At 39.8% G+C, this 13893-nt stretch overlaps 1 protein-coding gene across 1 annotated transcript; it reads right to left on the bottom strand.

Annotated features, from left to right (window-relative positions):
• Nucleotides 1-6896: 6896 nt before the first annotated feature.
• pnpla1 (patatin-like phospholipase domain containing 1) lies at nt 6897-11652 on the bottom strand. Its single transcript, XM_030423873.1, has 9 exons — nt 11359-11652; nt 11030-11262; nt 10519-10584; nt 9737-9949; nt 9236-9296; nt 8929-9153; nt 8296-8413; nt 7657-7779; nt 6897-7103 (listed from the first exon to the last, which is right to left on the bottom strand). The coding sequence occupies exons 1-9, from the start codon at nt 11564-11566 to the stop codon at nt 6905-6907; spliced, it is 1446 nt and encodes a 481-aa protein (XP_030279733.1). The 5' UTR covers nt 11567-11652; the 3' UTR covers nt 6897-6904.
• Nucleotides 11653-13893: the final 2241 nt, after the last annotated feature.

Raw genomic sequence — 13893 nt, 5'->3', positions numbered from 1 at the left:
CCAACTTATCTCTTTTTATGTTGTTCCCAATAATAGCAGTTGAGTGAATTAAACAAAAGGAAGGCCAAAAGTCTAAGAAAATAATGAATCATCTCCAGCTGTGTGTTCAAAATAACTGATATTCCAAACAAATAAAATCGAAACCTTTCTATTAAAAGTACATTGAATAGAAGGTCAGTATGAAGATTTTATCCGTCCACATTTACTTCACTGAGGTGTCTGTAGACAAAACCCTTTATCCGCAGAAACACTGCGTGAGAGCATGTGAGGCCAACAGATCTTGTTGTGTTTGTACTGGATATGAAAGCATGAAACTGTTTATGAGGTTTGCCTTTGAAAGCAGGATGTCCCAGAAAAAGAGACATCACTCTTTGTAACGTTCCCTGGAAAGAACAAAAAACAGGCCAAGATAAACAATACTCTCGACTGTGCAGCAGAAAAAGTTTTGCACTTCCAGCTCTGAACAGGACTGTTTGTCACCGCAGCCGGTCATGAGATGGACTCAAGCGATAGCATCTTGGTCTTGTCTTTTATATTTCACGCTCAAGTGTAACAGGCTGTATTTAAGTATGATAAGAAGGATAAGTCAGAATTACTTTAAAAGTGCGTCACAACAATAATATTGCTGTTACTATTGAGAAATAAATATAGCAAAGGAAGGAAATTGAACCTTTTCATCCAAGTCAAAGTGATGTGTACGGACGCTTGCACCATTTACAAACTACAATGCAGCGTGATAGACTACAAATAGATTATGCTGTATGAGATATTATACACTATATATACTGTATGAGGCATATATTATTGATTATTGCTAAATTGTTCAATATGCGCAAAAACACTGATTTTTAGCTGTAAAAGGATCTGCATATACATGAATTTAATCCTGAACCAATGCACATTACACTGTGGCACATTACTCACTAGGAAACCCTCTAAATTAAAAGGATGATTAGATAAAGTGATGAGATGTCAACAGAGGAGAGAGGTGAAGAAGTGAAGAAAGTCTGAATTAAGACAAATGGAGAGTTGCCAGTCAGCTTTGCAAGGAAAAGATACGCCTCAGTGTCTGGCATCATCACCAAGACTGTGTTTCTTCATCTTATCAGCTGGGCTCTAAATTTGGAAGACGGAGGAGGAGGAGGAAAGGATTAGAAGCAGAAAACTGTCAATCTGTTGCTGTTTATTACTCCTGCCGAGGGTCTAAGAGATCCACGTGGGACACACACACACACACACACAACAAACTCATTCATTAAAACATCTAAGTTGTGCTCCCTAGTGAAACCTGGCAACATCTGTTTAGGTCTGCTTGATTGAGTGGACAGAATTAATCTAAATTATCCCTTCCAGATCCCACAGATTACCCACATTCAAGACAGACAAACAAACTCAGCAGGATAGTTGGTCGGGCATCTTAAGGCAAAGAATCTTCTAGAACTTACTCTTTTTTTCACAATTTCTTGAGACCACGTGTTGAGATTAAACTACAAAGCAAGGAATCTCTTTATATCAGCGTGTTATTTGCATATCTTTTTAACTGTTCCTCAGATCTACTTCACACTTTTCAGGTTCATTTCTGATGCCTAAATGAAGCGCAGTGTCGAATTTGGCGCAAATTTGAACATGTGATATCTTCAATATTAACTAATCTTGAATTAACAGTGAACAGAGCTCTGTGTAGCTGCAGGGGTTTGTCTTCACAGCTTTACAGCTCTGAAGACTAAAGCTGGGCTCCCACGGGATCCCCCTCATGTGATCTCATGGGGAAGCAGACGTAAACAAAATTGAGATTCAGCCACACAACTACTCTGCTCTTGACGAGCTCTTGGATCAAAACAGTTCACACATAACGTTCGTTGTTCACAGGAGCGAGCGCTGATTTGCCTCTCTGTTACGACCCTAGAGGTCATAAATGTTTCTTTTTGACTGTTTCAGTAACCCTCTTTTACGTGAGTGTGCGTGTGATTGGTTGCAGGTGTGTCTGAGTGATTGCAGGTTGTCCCAGGGAGCTGATTGGTTCCTGCCGGGAAGCCAAGAGTTTAAGGGCCGGCTCCTCTTCAGTTCCTGTAAGCTGTCCTCTGCTGTCCCAGACTGCCAGCATGTGTGATCGTGTACACACTATATTTGTGAATAAAACCATTTAAAAACACTTCGCTGCTGGTGGTGCTTGAAGGGTGGGAAGAGGGGAGTCTCATTTTCATGTTGCACCAGGGTTTCCCCTAGGCCCTGGTCGTAACACTCCCGTCTGCCTTTTTATTGGCAATCTCCAAAACTCTTTTGGCAAGTAGAAAATCGAGGCCTTTGAGCTAAATGCTAACATGCTGATGTGTTGGAGGTCTAAAGTTAGGAACAAAAGTCCAGTTGAGGCTGATGGGAATGCCATTAGTTTTGCAGGTAATTACAATGAAACAATAAATTATTGGAGAGTCTAAAAATAATCTAAAATCATTTAGAGTCAGTTTGTAACTTCAGTTACGAATGTACCTGCTCACGTTTATAACTTCAGCTATATTTACTACATGAGTAAGTTAAAATGACTCACTGCCATATCTATTACGTTTATGTGTGTGAAATGAAGAGATTAGATTAAAGAAATTATTCCTATCTGTGTGTGTTTGTGTGTGAGATGAGATTGTGTAGGATTGTGAGGGTTAAAAGGCATTTGGTGGATAAATAAATACAAGAGTTACTTGTCCGCTATTCCCCACACACACACACACACACGCACTGACACACTTAGACATGTAGATATACACATGCACAAACTGAGAAAATACCTACAATATGGTAAGGGTTTGTACAATATCAAGCACAGGAAACATCTCTGACACCTGAACCTCAGTGCCACATGCATGTGGACAGACAAACATATATTTTGGAGAGAAAAGGGAGAAATACTGACTTCAAACCTGCCTAAAAAATGTGTAGCTTTGGTGACAAATCATAACGTAACATGAATAAGCTTATGTTGAGGTGTTATTCCACCATGAGCCTCCATAACAGGATGAATGCAAGGTAGATTTAGTTTCTCAATAAGGGCCAACTGGGGCTAGTTGCTTTGACATGTGGCCTGTAGCCTGACAGTGAACTACCAACCCTGAGATTAAAAGACAACACGCTCGACAAAACTATATAATCAGATCTTACTGTCTGGCTGACATATCCTTTTTTTTTTCATTTCCCCTCCATTTCTTTTGTATGTCTTTCACACATGTTGATCTGGTCCCCTGTCCAGCACAAGCTACACTCTTCCTGCCTCATCCTACTCGTTCTCCCCTCGCCGTCTTAAGGCATAATCACCTGAAAGCCTGTTTTATACACCTGCAGTGTGGAAATTTTACACATAAATTATTGTTACTATCCAAGCCAGCCTCCAACATGCTGGAAAGGGGTGGTTACCTTATCCCTAACCTGTCCGCTAATGGTGTGAACCTAAACAAGCAATCAGCTGTTACAAAAGAGTTGCATAGGTGACGTCGCTTCTAATTTTTTCCTAAAATTAGGTCCCACGGGGAACACCAGAAGGGGCGGAGCTTTGCTTCTGTTTAGTTATATGTGGGCATTATGGTGAACACAGTCTCTGCAAAGGTCGCGACCTTTTTTCATCATGTCAAAGGTCGTCCTCTTTTCTCCTCAGTCCTCCAGCTCCATCATGAGGGCACCGGCACTCAGCACAAAGTTGGCCAACCTCTCCGTCTGTCCATCCTCTGCCCTCTCTCTCTCACAGCAACCCACACCTTTCAAATGATAATGATGATAAAAAAAGAAATCACAACCAAAAATTATGAAAAAAAACAACCCACAAACATAATGTTTGTGTGTGGTCATATCACCTAAATACCCTCTGGTTACCCTGCTGCCAAAGGGGGATTAATGAAAAGGTCATGCACTTTTCAGAGGTACCATCACCAAAGAGATAGGGAGCAGCTTGGGGTCTAATTTTAGCCATGTCAGTCATTTCCTCAAATCAAATTTTAATGGCCTTTAATACGATAGAAGAGGAGAGACTTTACAATTTTTTAATTAACAGAATCTGCTCTTTTTCTGAGTATCCTAAATGTATGAACCCCTGCGTATTTCTATCTACTCTCCGTTTTTACAAAGCCAGCTGGTTGCCGGCTGACTGGCTGGATCAGTGGCTGGTGTAGGACAGCAGCAGATGTGTGTGTTATCCGTATGATCCGTCCACACTCATTATATAAGAGGATCTCTCCACAGGTAACAGGCCATCTGTATGAAAAGGACATGGAGCGCAGGGATCAAATGATCTGTTCCAACACATGTTGTGTTTCTGGCAGAAGTGTAAATGGTGGATTAGCTTATAAAGTGTGTACTGTATCTGGTGTAGCTGAGGGGTTATGAACTACAGTGCCCCTGGGTCAATCTTGAGCTGTGTTGCATTTTTCTCTTCCTTAATTTTCTGTCATCTATTTTCTTGGCTAACTGTCGAGGACACATTTTAGTTAGGTATTCAAGTTATTCATCCAAACTGACATGTGGACTCTTGCATGAAAAACTGTCAGCTGCTAACACCTAGTTGAACAAATTATGATGAAAACTTTTTAGCAGAACTGTAAAGAGGTTGATGTGAGATGACTGAACGTTCATCTAGACATCTTAAATTCCTAGTCAACAAGAATCTCAATGGTAAAATAAGAGAGAAATAGGAAGAAGACGGCGACACTTTCAAATTGTTAACTGTACTAAAGGCCCTCCTAGATATTATTAATGTTACTCTGGATCTTCATCTTAAAGCGAAACTCTCGCCAAAAAGCAACCGAGGCTTTATTTGTGTGCCATGATGGCGACGCACAGGAGATGCAGCAGCTAACGTGAGTTTCATAAACTCTGTGTGCACAAACAATGTTCTCAATGCTCGTGTTCATGAGTAGAGACCCTGGTGATGCTGTGAGCAAAGTTTCATGTTGTGTCGAGCCTTCTTAGTGTTCTAAAAATAGCGATTTTGATGCTAGCATGTCATGCCCCTAGCTCTCCCGTTCAAAATTAACGCGCCCAAAACCGAAACTACGGTAAATCTTAAAAGTGCCTCTTTCGTCGTAATTATGCTTTTACACGAAGGTTTGACTCATATTCAATCCCAAATAAAGCCTTGGTTGCTTTTTGGCTAGAGTTTCGCTTTAATTAAAAAACAAAACAAACTGCAATACCATCCTCCCAGTATCTCAAAATAATGTATTTTTGGCCAATCCATATTTATATTATTTGGCCCATCCCTTGACGGAAAAAAAGAAGAAGAAAAAAAGAGTCAGGTGATTGATTGTCGTCATGTTTGTCGGCCAAAATGAGTTGTTGGCCAGTCCAACAGAAACTGTTTGCCTCAAAATGTACAGCCGTTTTTAAAAAGATTAGGTGTTATGGTGGTGTTAACCAATCGCTTAATGTTTATCAAGAGAAACAGAAACACCTTGTACAAAACAAATTTGAGAAGCACCATTTATTCATCCTCAGAGTACAGGAGAACAGTGTTACAAAATGACAGTGGCAAAAAGAATGGATTCTTGCGTCACATTGGCCAACATTTGTCAGAGTTCCCAGAATTTTCTGTAGTCACTTTGGAAAAGGAATTAGGGCATGCTAGAGACCAATGACACATCACATCAATGAACAGCAGTAGTAGGAAGGTAGTAAATGTTTACACTCAAGGGGACAAAGAATGAAAGAGCGCAGTGTTAAAATGGTACATCACAGGACATGTTGACACCTCTACTGCATAAATGAAATGAGTAAGACATTACATGAACACCCTGAGGCTACTCTAAGTATTTTTTGCCTTGAACGTTTCACAAAAAGTTTGCGTGACAAATTAATGATGGGATTTGATTTTTCACACAAGTCAGCTGCTGAACCACTAGTTAGTGTTTACTGTAAGCTGGATATCACATTAGACTTTCGGAGACTCAGTAATGTTGCCTGACAACATTGCATTAGTGCATTAGACCAAAATAAAGAATTTAAAAAATTGTCAAATTGTACTTTTGAACTTTGTTAAATCAGCCATTATACCGCTGCAAAGGATGTATATAAAGGCTATATAAATACATTTGAATTGATTTGATTTGATGTTTAGTAACAATTGGTTTTCAGAGAAAGAAACTTTCATTTCAGCCCCATTCAACCCTATTGCCTAAAGTTTTGCACAGCATATCTTTACAGCATTGCCACGAGCATATCTCATGACCACACAATATCTGTACAGTCATGCCTACATCATGAAGAGATTCTTTTGACCAGCCCATGCATTTTCACCCTATACCAACTTCAGAACAGACTGCTTATCCTCATGGAATGTTTCTGTCATATAGAAATGTAGGATAAGTTCCATATTCCACCACACAGAATGGCTTCTGCTACAACTGGGCCTCTCGCTCAGGGGAGGTTCTGGCGGGGGGGGGGGGGCCAACAAGGGCCAGTGCCCCCGTAACTCTGAGTCTGGACCCCCCTGTGGCCCCCCTGACAGGGAGTCTGCATCAATAACACAATGACAGATTTCTTGCAATGATTTTGTTTTGAAGGGAAAGGCAGAAATAAAGTGTCTCAGCAGTTTACTACCCAATCAAAATTGCTGAAATTGTAAACATTGTTTTGTCTGAATGAGGAATTTAACTTTTTTTCCGGGTTGTATGCGCCCCCTAACAAAAAAGCCAGCCCCAACCTGGCCCCCCTATTAAAACTGGTCTAGAACCGCCACTGCTCTCGCTACTGATCCATCAAAAGCACAAAATAATAGTAACACTTTAACCAGCTGACATTAAATAAAGTGGGGGGAAAAAAAACAACAAATAGAAATCTCAACCATCAAAAACCTTTGTTGCACAAGTTACACAAGTAAACAGCATTAGCATTTCTGCTTGGTGAACTAAAAAGATAAATACTCTGTTGTCTACATACAATGTAATTCTGGTTTCTTGTAATCCTGTGATGCAGTGACAAACTGTCTGTATTGACTCCGATGCCTGACATTTTTTGAACGGTCAGAAGAGGGAGTCTGATGGACAGCTGTAACATTCCTCTGTCCTTTTGGAGCCTCACATTGTTCTTGAATGTTCATCCATTCCAACAGCATCATGAAGGGCATAATCCTAAAACACAGAGATAACCATTAGCCCGCTGGTCCTTTAGCTATAAATACTGGTGAGTTCATAAATTTAATCAGAAACGGTTGTTCAGACATTCACAGTTCCAGTGGTCAGAGCAAGAGATATAATTAAATGTGCTATTTCACGATGAGCGATCATACGGCTGTGAGTAAAAAAAAAAGGTTAAATTGAAAAAGTACATTTTAAATATAAAATGATCATGATGATGTGTGTACATGAAAAAAATGCAAAATTTCAAATGGCACTGCTCAAACTGACAGCGTAAATTGTGACAATGGAATTGAAAATGGCAACGGAAATAAGACAGGGAAACTTCAAATTTGTACTCAAAATGTGGAACAGAAAAGCTTGAAGTGCTTGTACAGCATGTAACAGTCATGGCAATGAGTGAAATACCCCCACGCCTCAACCCAGATAAGAACATTTCCACCACTGGTATTATACAAGAACAGAACCCAAAGGTTAGAGGTTAAACAAGTAAACAGTACTTCTGAAAGTATCACGCATAGTTTCAGTAATTATTGAGCCATCCTACCGGTCATTTATGTTCTTCTTGAGGCTACAGATGAATATGCTGTAGAAGAAGAATGTAAAGTGTCTCATGGCATGCCACGCCCAGAACATCAACTCTGGCACCTGGCTGAACAGCAACTCCACTCTGAGACACAGAGAGAGGGAGGAAAGACTCACTAAAATACTGCATATTAAAATACAATGCTTTTCTTCTTTAAACTCATAATGAACCACAACTATAAACAGTGATGATTGCATAAACTGCCATCAGTTTATACTGATTCATTAACAGGTGAGCAGTACAGGGACATCCTAACCCAGTCACTCACATTTAAGTTGACATATGTTAAAAGTGGATTATAATTAGCATCATGTCACCTAGCAAAACTACTATGACACCAAAAATCTGATTCCTTTCTCATTTAATTGTTCACATCAGTTTAATTTCCTGTGCCACATTAAAAAAAATGTTGCGAAATATCTGCTTGTTTTTGCTTTGAGTCGGATGCGAAGATCCACTTCATCTGTAGCTGACACTAACTATTAGTATAATATGGCCTCTTTAACTTGTAAAAAAGTTCAGCTCGTCATCTGTTGGCCGTAGCCCTTCATTTACCGGTCGGGTCCGTGTCATGTACTGTGTGTTTAGTGAACGTGTTACCTATGCCTGCACTGGAGTGCAGTGTAGAACGACAGGGTGAGAGGCAAGAGCAGCAAGGATAGCAGTTTCACAGAGAGTCCAAACATGCCCAGATAGGTTAACCCGGTGTCCAGCAGAACTGAAACATGTACGACAAGGGATGTAAGGATATACTGGATTCCACGATATCTCGATAAAAAAAATCTGTGATACCGTCAGGGGACTGTGACATTATCTACCAACTGATCACGTGCTTAATTTGCTTGTACAGTTCATGGATCTAACAAGAGAAACCAGTATGAATGCATTCTAAATTGCTCCTTGTCACTGTATGGTTCTGTTTGAACAGTGAAGATAGAAGTCATACTGCTCAAGAAGACTCGCCCTACCCCTCTGAATTGGTTGACTTTGTTGGTTTCGATCTCAGTGCTTCGACGCTCCAATGATGTCTGTAGTAACATGTAGTAGCACTAACAATAACTGTTTTGCTAAATCTGTACTTAGATACCCAGCATAAGAAACTTGGGACAGACTTTAACCTCAGTGTATTTAATTCAACATTTTCTGTACATCTGAACAGGAAATCAGATCAGGCGGTTAAATGCTGCATGTTTAATGTGTGTGAGAGTGTGTTTGTGTGAGTGTAAGACGTACCATTCTTTACCACCTCAAAGTGGGGAAGAGGTTCTTCAGTTTGTTGATTTCCAGTCGATACCTGCTCAGCAGAGCTTCTGCAGGCTGTTAAAGTCGTCAGTGTTGCGGCCTCCTTTTCTGCTTTCATCTGCTTCTCTTTATTAAAGTCAGTCTCCACACGCATCCGTGTCTTGGATTGGTCACAGTCATCGGATACACTGTGCATCATCATGTATGGGATAATATCTGCAAACAAGGGGAAGACGTGAGGCACAGACAGATTGAGGCATAAGAAGAACGTTTTTATGTATAGAGGCAGCTGACCCACCATTGGACACAAGAAATTGAACGGTGTCTTTGTAGCCGCTGTCGTAGGCTTGTTCCAAAGTCTAAAGAGAGGAAGATGCACAAACAGAACAATATTTCATAAACTCTTGCCTTAGAGGATCTATTATACAGTGTTACTGTCGGACAAATGCACCGATTCATCAAATTTCAAACATTTAGGTTGGCTGATATGCTCATTTGTCATTACAGCTTCATATTTTTTCACACAAATTATAAGCTCATCTTTCAGTCCCAACTGTTATCAAACAAAACTTAATTTTCCTGCACCACATTTCTAAAAATCTTCATTTTAAAGTATATTTTTTCATCACCTAGGCAGCTACCAATATACTCCAACACCCATTCCACAAGAAAAGGGACAAACACCTAAATAAAAACAGAATACAATAATTTGCAAAATAACATTTTGTATTATCTATGTTTTACACATTGTCCCAACATTTGCAACGAGCCGTCCAGTGGGACACATCAGGGGTCTGACCTCTAGAGCCATCGGGTAGAGAGCGTTCAGGATCCTCAGACTGTTCGCCATGTTGCCTTTCAGGGTGGTTCCGCTCACTACCATGTCCCACATGCAGGGTGTGTCAGCAGGACAGATGTCCATCTCTCCAGAGAAGGGAGACACCGTCAAGATGGAGCTGCAGGGTACAGGCAGTAGTGGCTGCATGCTGCTGAAACCTCCGTCAACATAATGCTGAGAGATAAGATCACATACATTAGATTACGAACCAGGGGTTGAAGTGTGGTAAAAAACTAGTAACACACTGTGAAAATGCTCCAATGCAAGTAAAGGTCCTGCAGTGTTTCACTATCATTATCTGATATTTTTGGATGAATATCACTGCTACATTCATGTGTGTTGCATGTAGATTTTTAGGTTTTACTACTTTAAATACTGCTGAGCAGTCAAATCCACAGCAATGCATCACATTATTTATCTTTTTAGATTGAAGGTAGAATTTTCACTGCACATTTCATCCTTCAGTTTATCACAAATTTAAAAGTTAAAATCAAAAATTTTACTGGACTGGAAAGGTATGAAGAAACTGTAGTCTTTCGAGTAACTAGTAACTAAAACTGTCAGATATATGCAGTGGAGTAAAATGTATAATTTTCGCCTCTAAGATAAGGGGAATTAGAAGACTAATGTTGCAAAAAAATGTAAGTACGTGTGCCTCAAACTTTCACTTTAGAACTTCAGTAACTTGAGTAAATGTTACTGATATTCAACCACTGATATTGATAAGGCCATCAAACACTCACCACTCCTTTAATAGATGGAGGCAGCATGCCGCAGTAACCAGGCACAAAGCAGCTACACAACAAAGCCTGGGGACAGCATGGGAATAAAGACGGTAATAATTGGTGATAGGTATCATCATCACTGTAAAGGTTTGTTTTTGTTTTTTACAAATTACCACAAAAATGATAATATTTTTCCATTTCGCAATAAGCGGTTGGTCAAGAGCACCTGATACAAATGTTGCCTTCACTCTGTTAAACAGAGCAACTGGTCATCTTCTCTTCTCTCTTTTTTTTGTATGTGTTAAATAAAAACATTAGTTATCCATTAAATGCTTCTTGGAAAATAGCAGGATATTACTACTAAATATTATTTTGGTCATGTTCAATACATTTTGAGTCGGAATTTGGGGGAAACTTCAAAGAATCTTCAAAAATGTTTCTGGTAAATGAAAAAACAAAAGAGTTTCTGGACCTTAAATTAAGTGTTACCATTATTGTTTCCTCTAACCTGCTCAGGTGACATACTGACCTGTATTACATCCTCTTTGGACTGGAAATCTGACTTGATGATGAGCTTGCTGTCGATCAGGCGGGTCATAGCCACAGCAAGGCGCCCGTTGGCCAGCTGGTGTGCATCGGAAGGAAGATATTTCTGTAAGACCACCTCCAACCAGTTGAAGATATTGATTGAGGGGTTTAATGGTCCAAGAGTAAAAGCCTTCATCTGTTTGACAAAATGTAGCATCTCATCCCGGATACCAACTGTAAAACAGAAGACTCTAAGTCAGAAACAGTGTTACATGCAATAGAAGTAAATTATTTTTAAAAAAAATTTAAAAAAAGGATAGAGTCACTCACCCGGGCTCATTTCACAGACCACAGCAGCCGCAACCAGAGACCCAGCAGATGCACCCAGGACACAAGGTGCCATGCGGAGTATCCACGGTGCGTGAATTAGGAAGCACTGGGCGACCCCTAACTGGTAGGTGGCCATGAATCCAGATCCGGAGAAGGAGATGCATGGTGGAACTTCACGATAATGACAGCTGGAAACTCCCGGAGACATTTCCACAAGGGTTTTGAACTCTGAATTTTCAAATCTTTTGATTCTAGATGTTGAAAACTGAAAAAATCTCCTTCTGTTTTTTAAAAGTAGATCAAGTCAGAGCCGGCTGAGACGAGTTATCCTGGGAAGACTGGAGGACTGTCTCACAATCCATGTTTTAAACCACCCGCAATTAGCCATACTATATTGGTCATGCCCATGTGATATGGCACACAACATTCTCTCACTCAATGACTTTTTGTCCATCTCTGGTCTTATTAAAATGATTTGGGGTTTGCTTGACCCACACCGGCTTTCCTTGTGATACTACTGAATAAGTGAATCCCATGAAGTCTAGCAGTGCTGAATGAAAACTAAACATCACTAAAAGTACATATCAACAAAAAAAAGTGTTTTTAGCTGCAAGAAAATACTTTATTGGAATGCCACAGTAACAATTTTCAAATTGACAACAACAACAGCACTATGTCTAAAACTGAGTTAGTACGCCAGCATTGAAAATACACCGCAAGTACACAAAGAAAATCTTGAATCTGTTTAGATTTATCAAAGTACTTGGTTGATTTTCCTGAGTAATGAAAATCTTTGACTACCGCATGTTTTATTCTTTAGTAGTCGCTTGTTCTTTTGTCTTTTTAATGTTACCTAATCAAGGAAAAGTGTTCACTTTCTATCTTACACATGAAATCCAAGGGCCTTCCAGGCCCAATTCCCATCAAATTCAAGGACCCAACACAGGATACTCTGATGGACAGATCCAGGTTCATTTCTGTTCATACAAATAGGAGACAACGCGCTCAACTCACATATATATGGCGCCAGTACAGGGTGCTGAATTCCTCTTGTAAACAACAAAAACGGCAAAAAAGAGAAAACACCCTTCCTCACTGTGTATTCTGGCAAAACCACAGTGAAACTACACAGATGTGCTCATTACAGGTTAGCCAAAAACTGCACAGCATATATACACCAATAGAGGGAGCTGCATCTTTCTGAAGGAGAGCAAAGGACCAAACAGGGTCCCATGCAAACAAAACAAAATCTCAACAGAATAGCACATAGCTGTATGACAGAGACCACACGGCACATGTTTGTATCACAGGAAACAAATCTCCTCATCCATCCTCCATCCTCGTCCCTTTGGAATCAGAGTGTAGAGGAAGGGTGTCCAACAGGCTTCACCCTGGAGCAGGATTATGTCCCTGTTACTACCTCTCTGTGGCAATAAACAATAAAGTCAATAGAAAAACGCTTTTGCATTGTGCTGGGTCATGGTCATGACAGAAAACTGCAGGAGACAAACACACCGTCAGCAAAACATAGCCTATATAATAATGTTGAGCAAATGATTATCAAATTGTTCAAAATATATAAACTCGAGTACTTTCAGTGACCTGTGTATATTCAGGTCTATTGTAAGAACTTCCAAAGGCTCGACTTGTTCCCTCCAATCCATAAACTTTCCATAAAACCATAAAACCTGTGTAAACCTTTATTGACAGAATCGTTAAAATCTTCATCTGAGTTTTGCATTTCGTCTATATTAATACGATGCACCACTTTTCACGTGCGTGGCACTGGCTACATACAACGTACACATAATAAAAGAGATATCTAACCCTCCTATTATGTTGTAAGTCAAACTAACCCAGACAAACAGTTTATTTTCCTTATGAAACTCATTATGCCTTTTCTTAACAAGCGTAAAGAACATTCACTATGAAAATGGGTCTCTGCATTGGAGTCCTACAAACATTACACTCATACAGTATAAGCACTGTCAGAGCTTGACATTGTGAGCAACGGAAGCAAAAGGACAACGGCCTCCGGTGACTCTGGAACACTTATCTCATCTGTGAAATAGAGAAGGAAGTGTCTGAAGATGATGACCATCATGAGGTAAATTCTGATTATGCCAAAGGAAACTGCTATTCCTATTCATCAAAACAGGACGTTCATGTCAACCAAAGGTGAAATACAGCGGTCCTTGTTACGGCAATGCTGTCTGCAGAAAACAGTATGTTCATTTATAGTTCCTAATATCCTGAACATTGCCTCATCAAGGTTAACTAACTGACTAATTTGGCTGACTAATGACCTCCATACCAATGTTTAAAGACTGAAAGTTATGTAAAACAAATTTATTTTATATCTGTGTTTTTCCTTTGTCCAGTCTTTGTTAAAAATAAAGATTGAACATGTACTTTTCATGGAAAACAAGTGAATTTCCTAAAGGAACCATGTCATCTCTGAGAGGTGGATAACACCATCACTCTAAATACTTACTGAATTGTTAGTCATTACATTAGTAGTAAGGTAAAAACAAT

This window comes from Sparus aurata, chromosome 7 (assembly GCF_900880675.1).
Source record: "Sparus aurata chromosome 7, fSpaAur1.1, whole genome shotgun sequence".
Classification (NCBI taxonomy): Eukaryota; Metazoa; Chordata; class Actinopteri; order Spariformes; family Sparidae; genus Sparus; species Sparus aurata.
Note: the sequence above shows the minus strand (reverse complement) of the source record. Positions and strands in the feature narration are given on the sequence as shown.

Coding starts and splice junctions, on each gene's coding strand:
- pnpla1 (XM_030423873.1), bottom strand. CDS start 11,566: ATGTCTCCGGGAGTTTCCAGCTGTCATTATCGTGAAGTTCCACCATGC. Junction 10,585..11,029: donor CCAAAGAGGATGTAATACAG/GTCAGTATGTCA, acceptor TGCTGTCCCCAG/GCTTTGTTGTGTAGCTGCTT. Junction 7,780..8,295: donor GCACTCCAGTGCAGGCATAG/GTAACACGTTCA, acceptor TCTGTGTCTCAG/AGTGGAGTTGCTGTTCAGCC.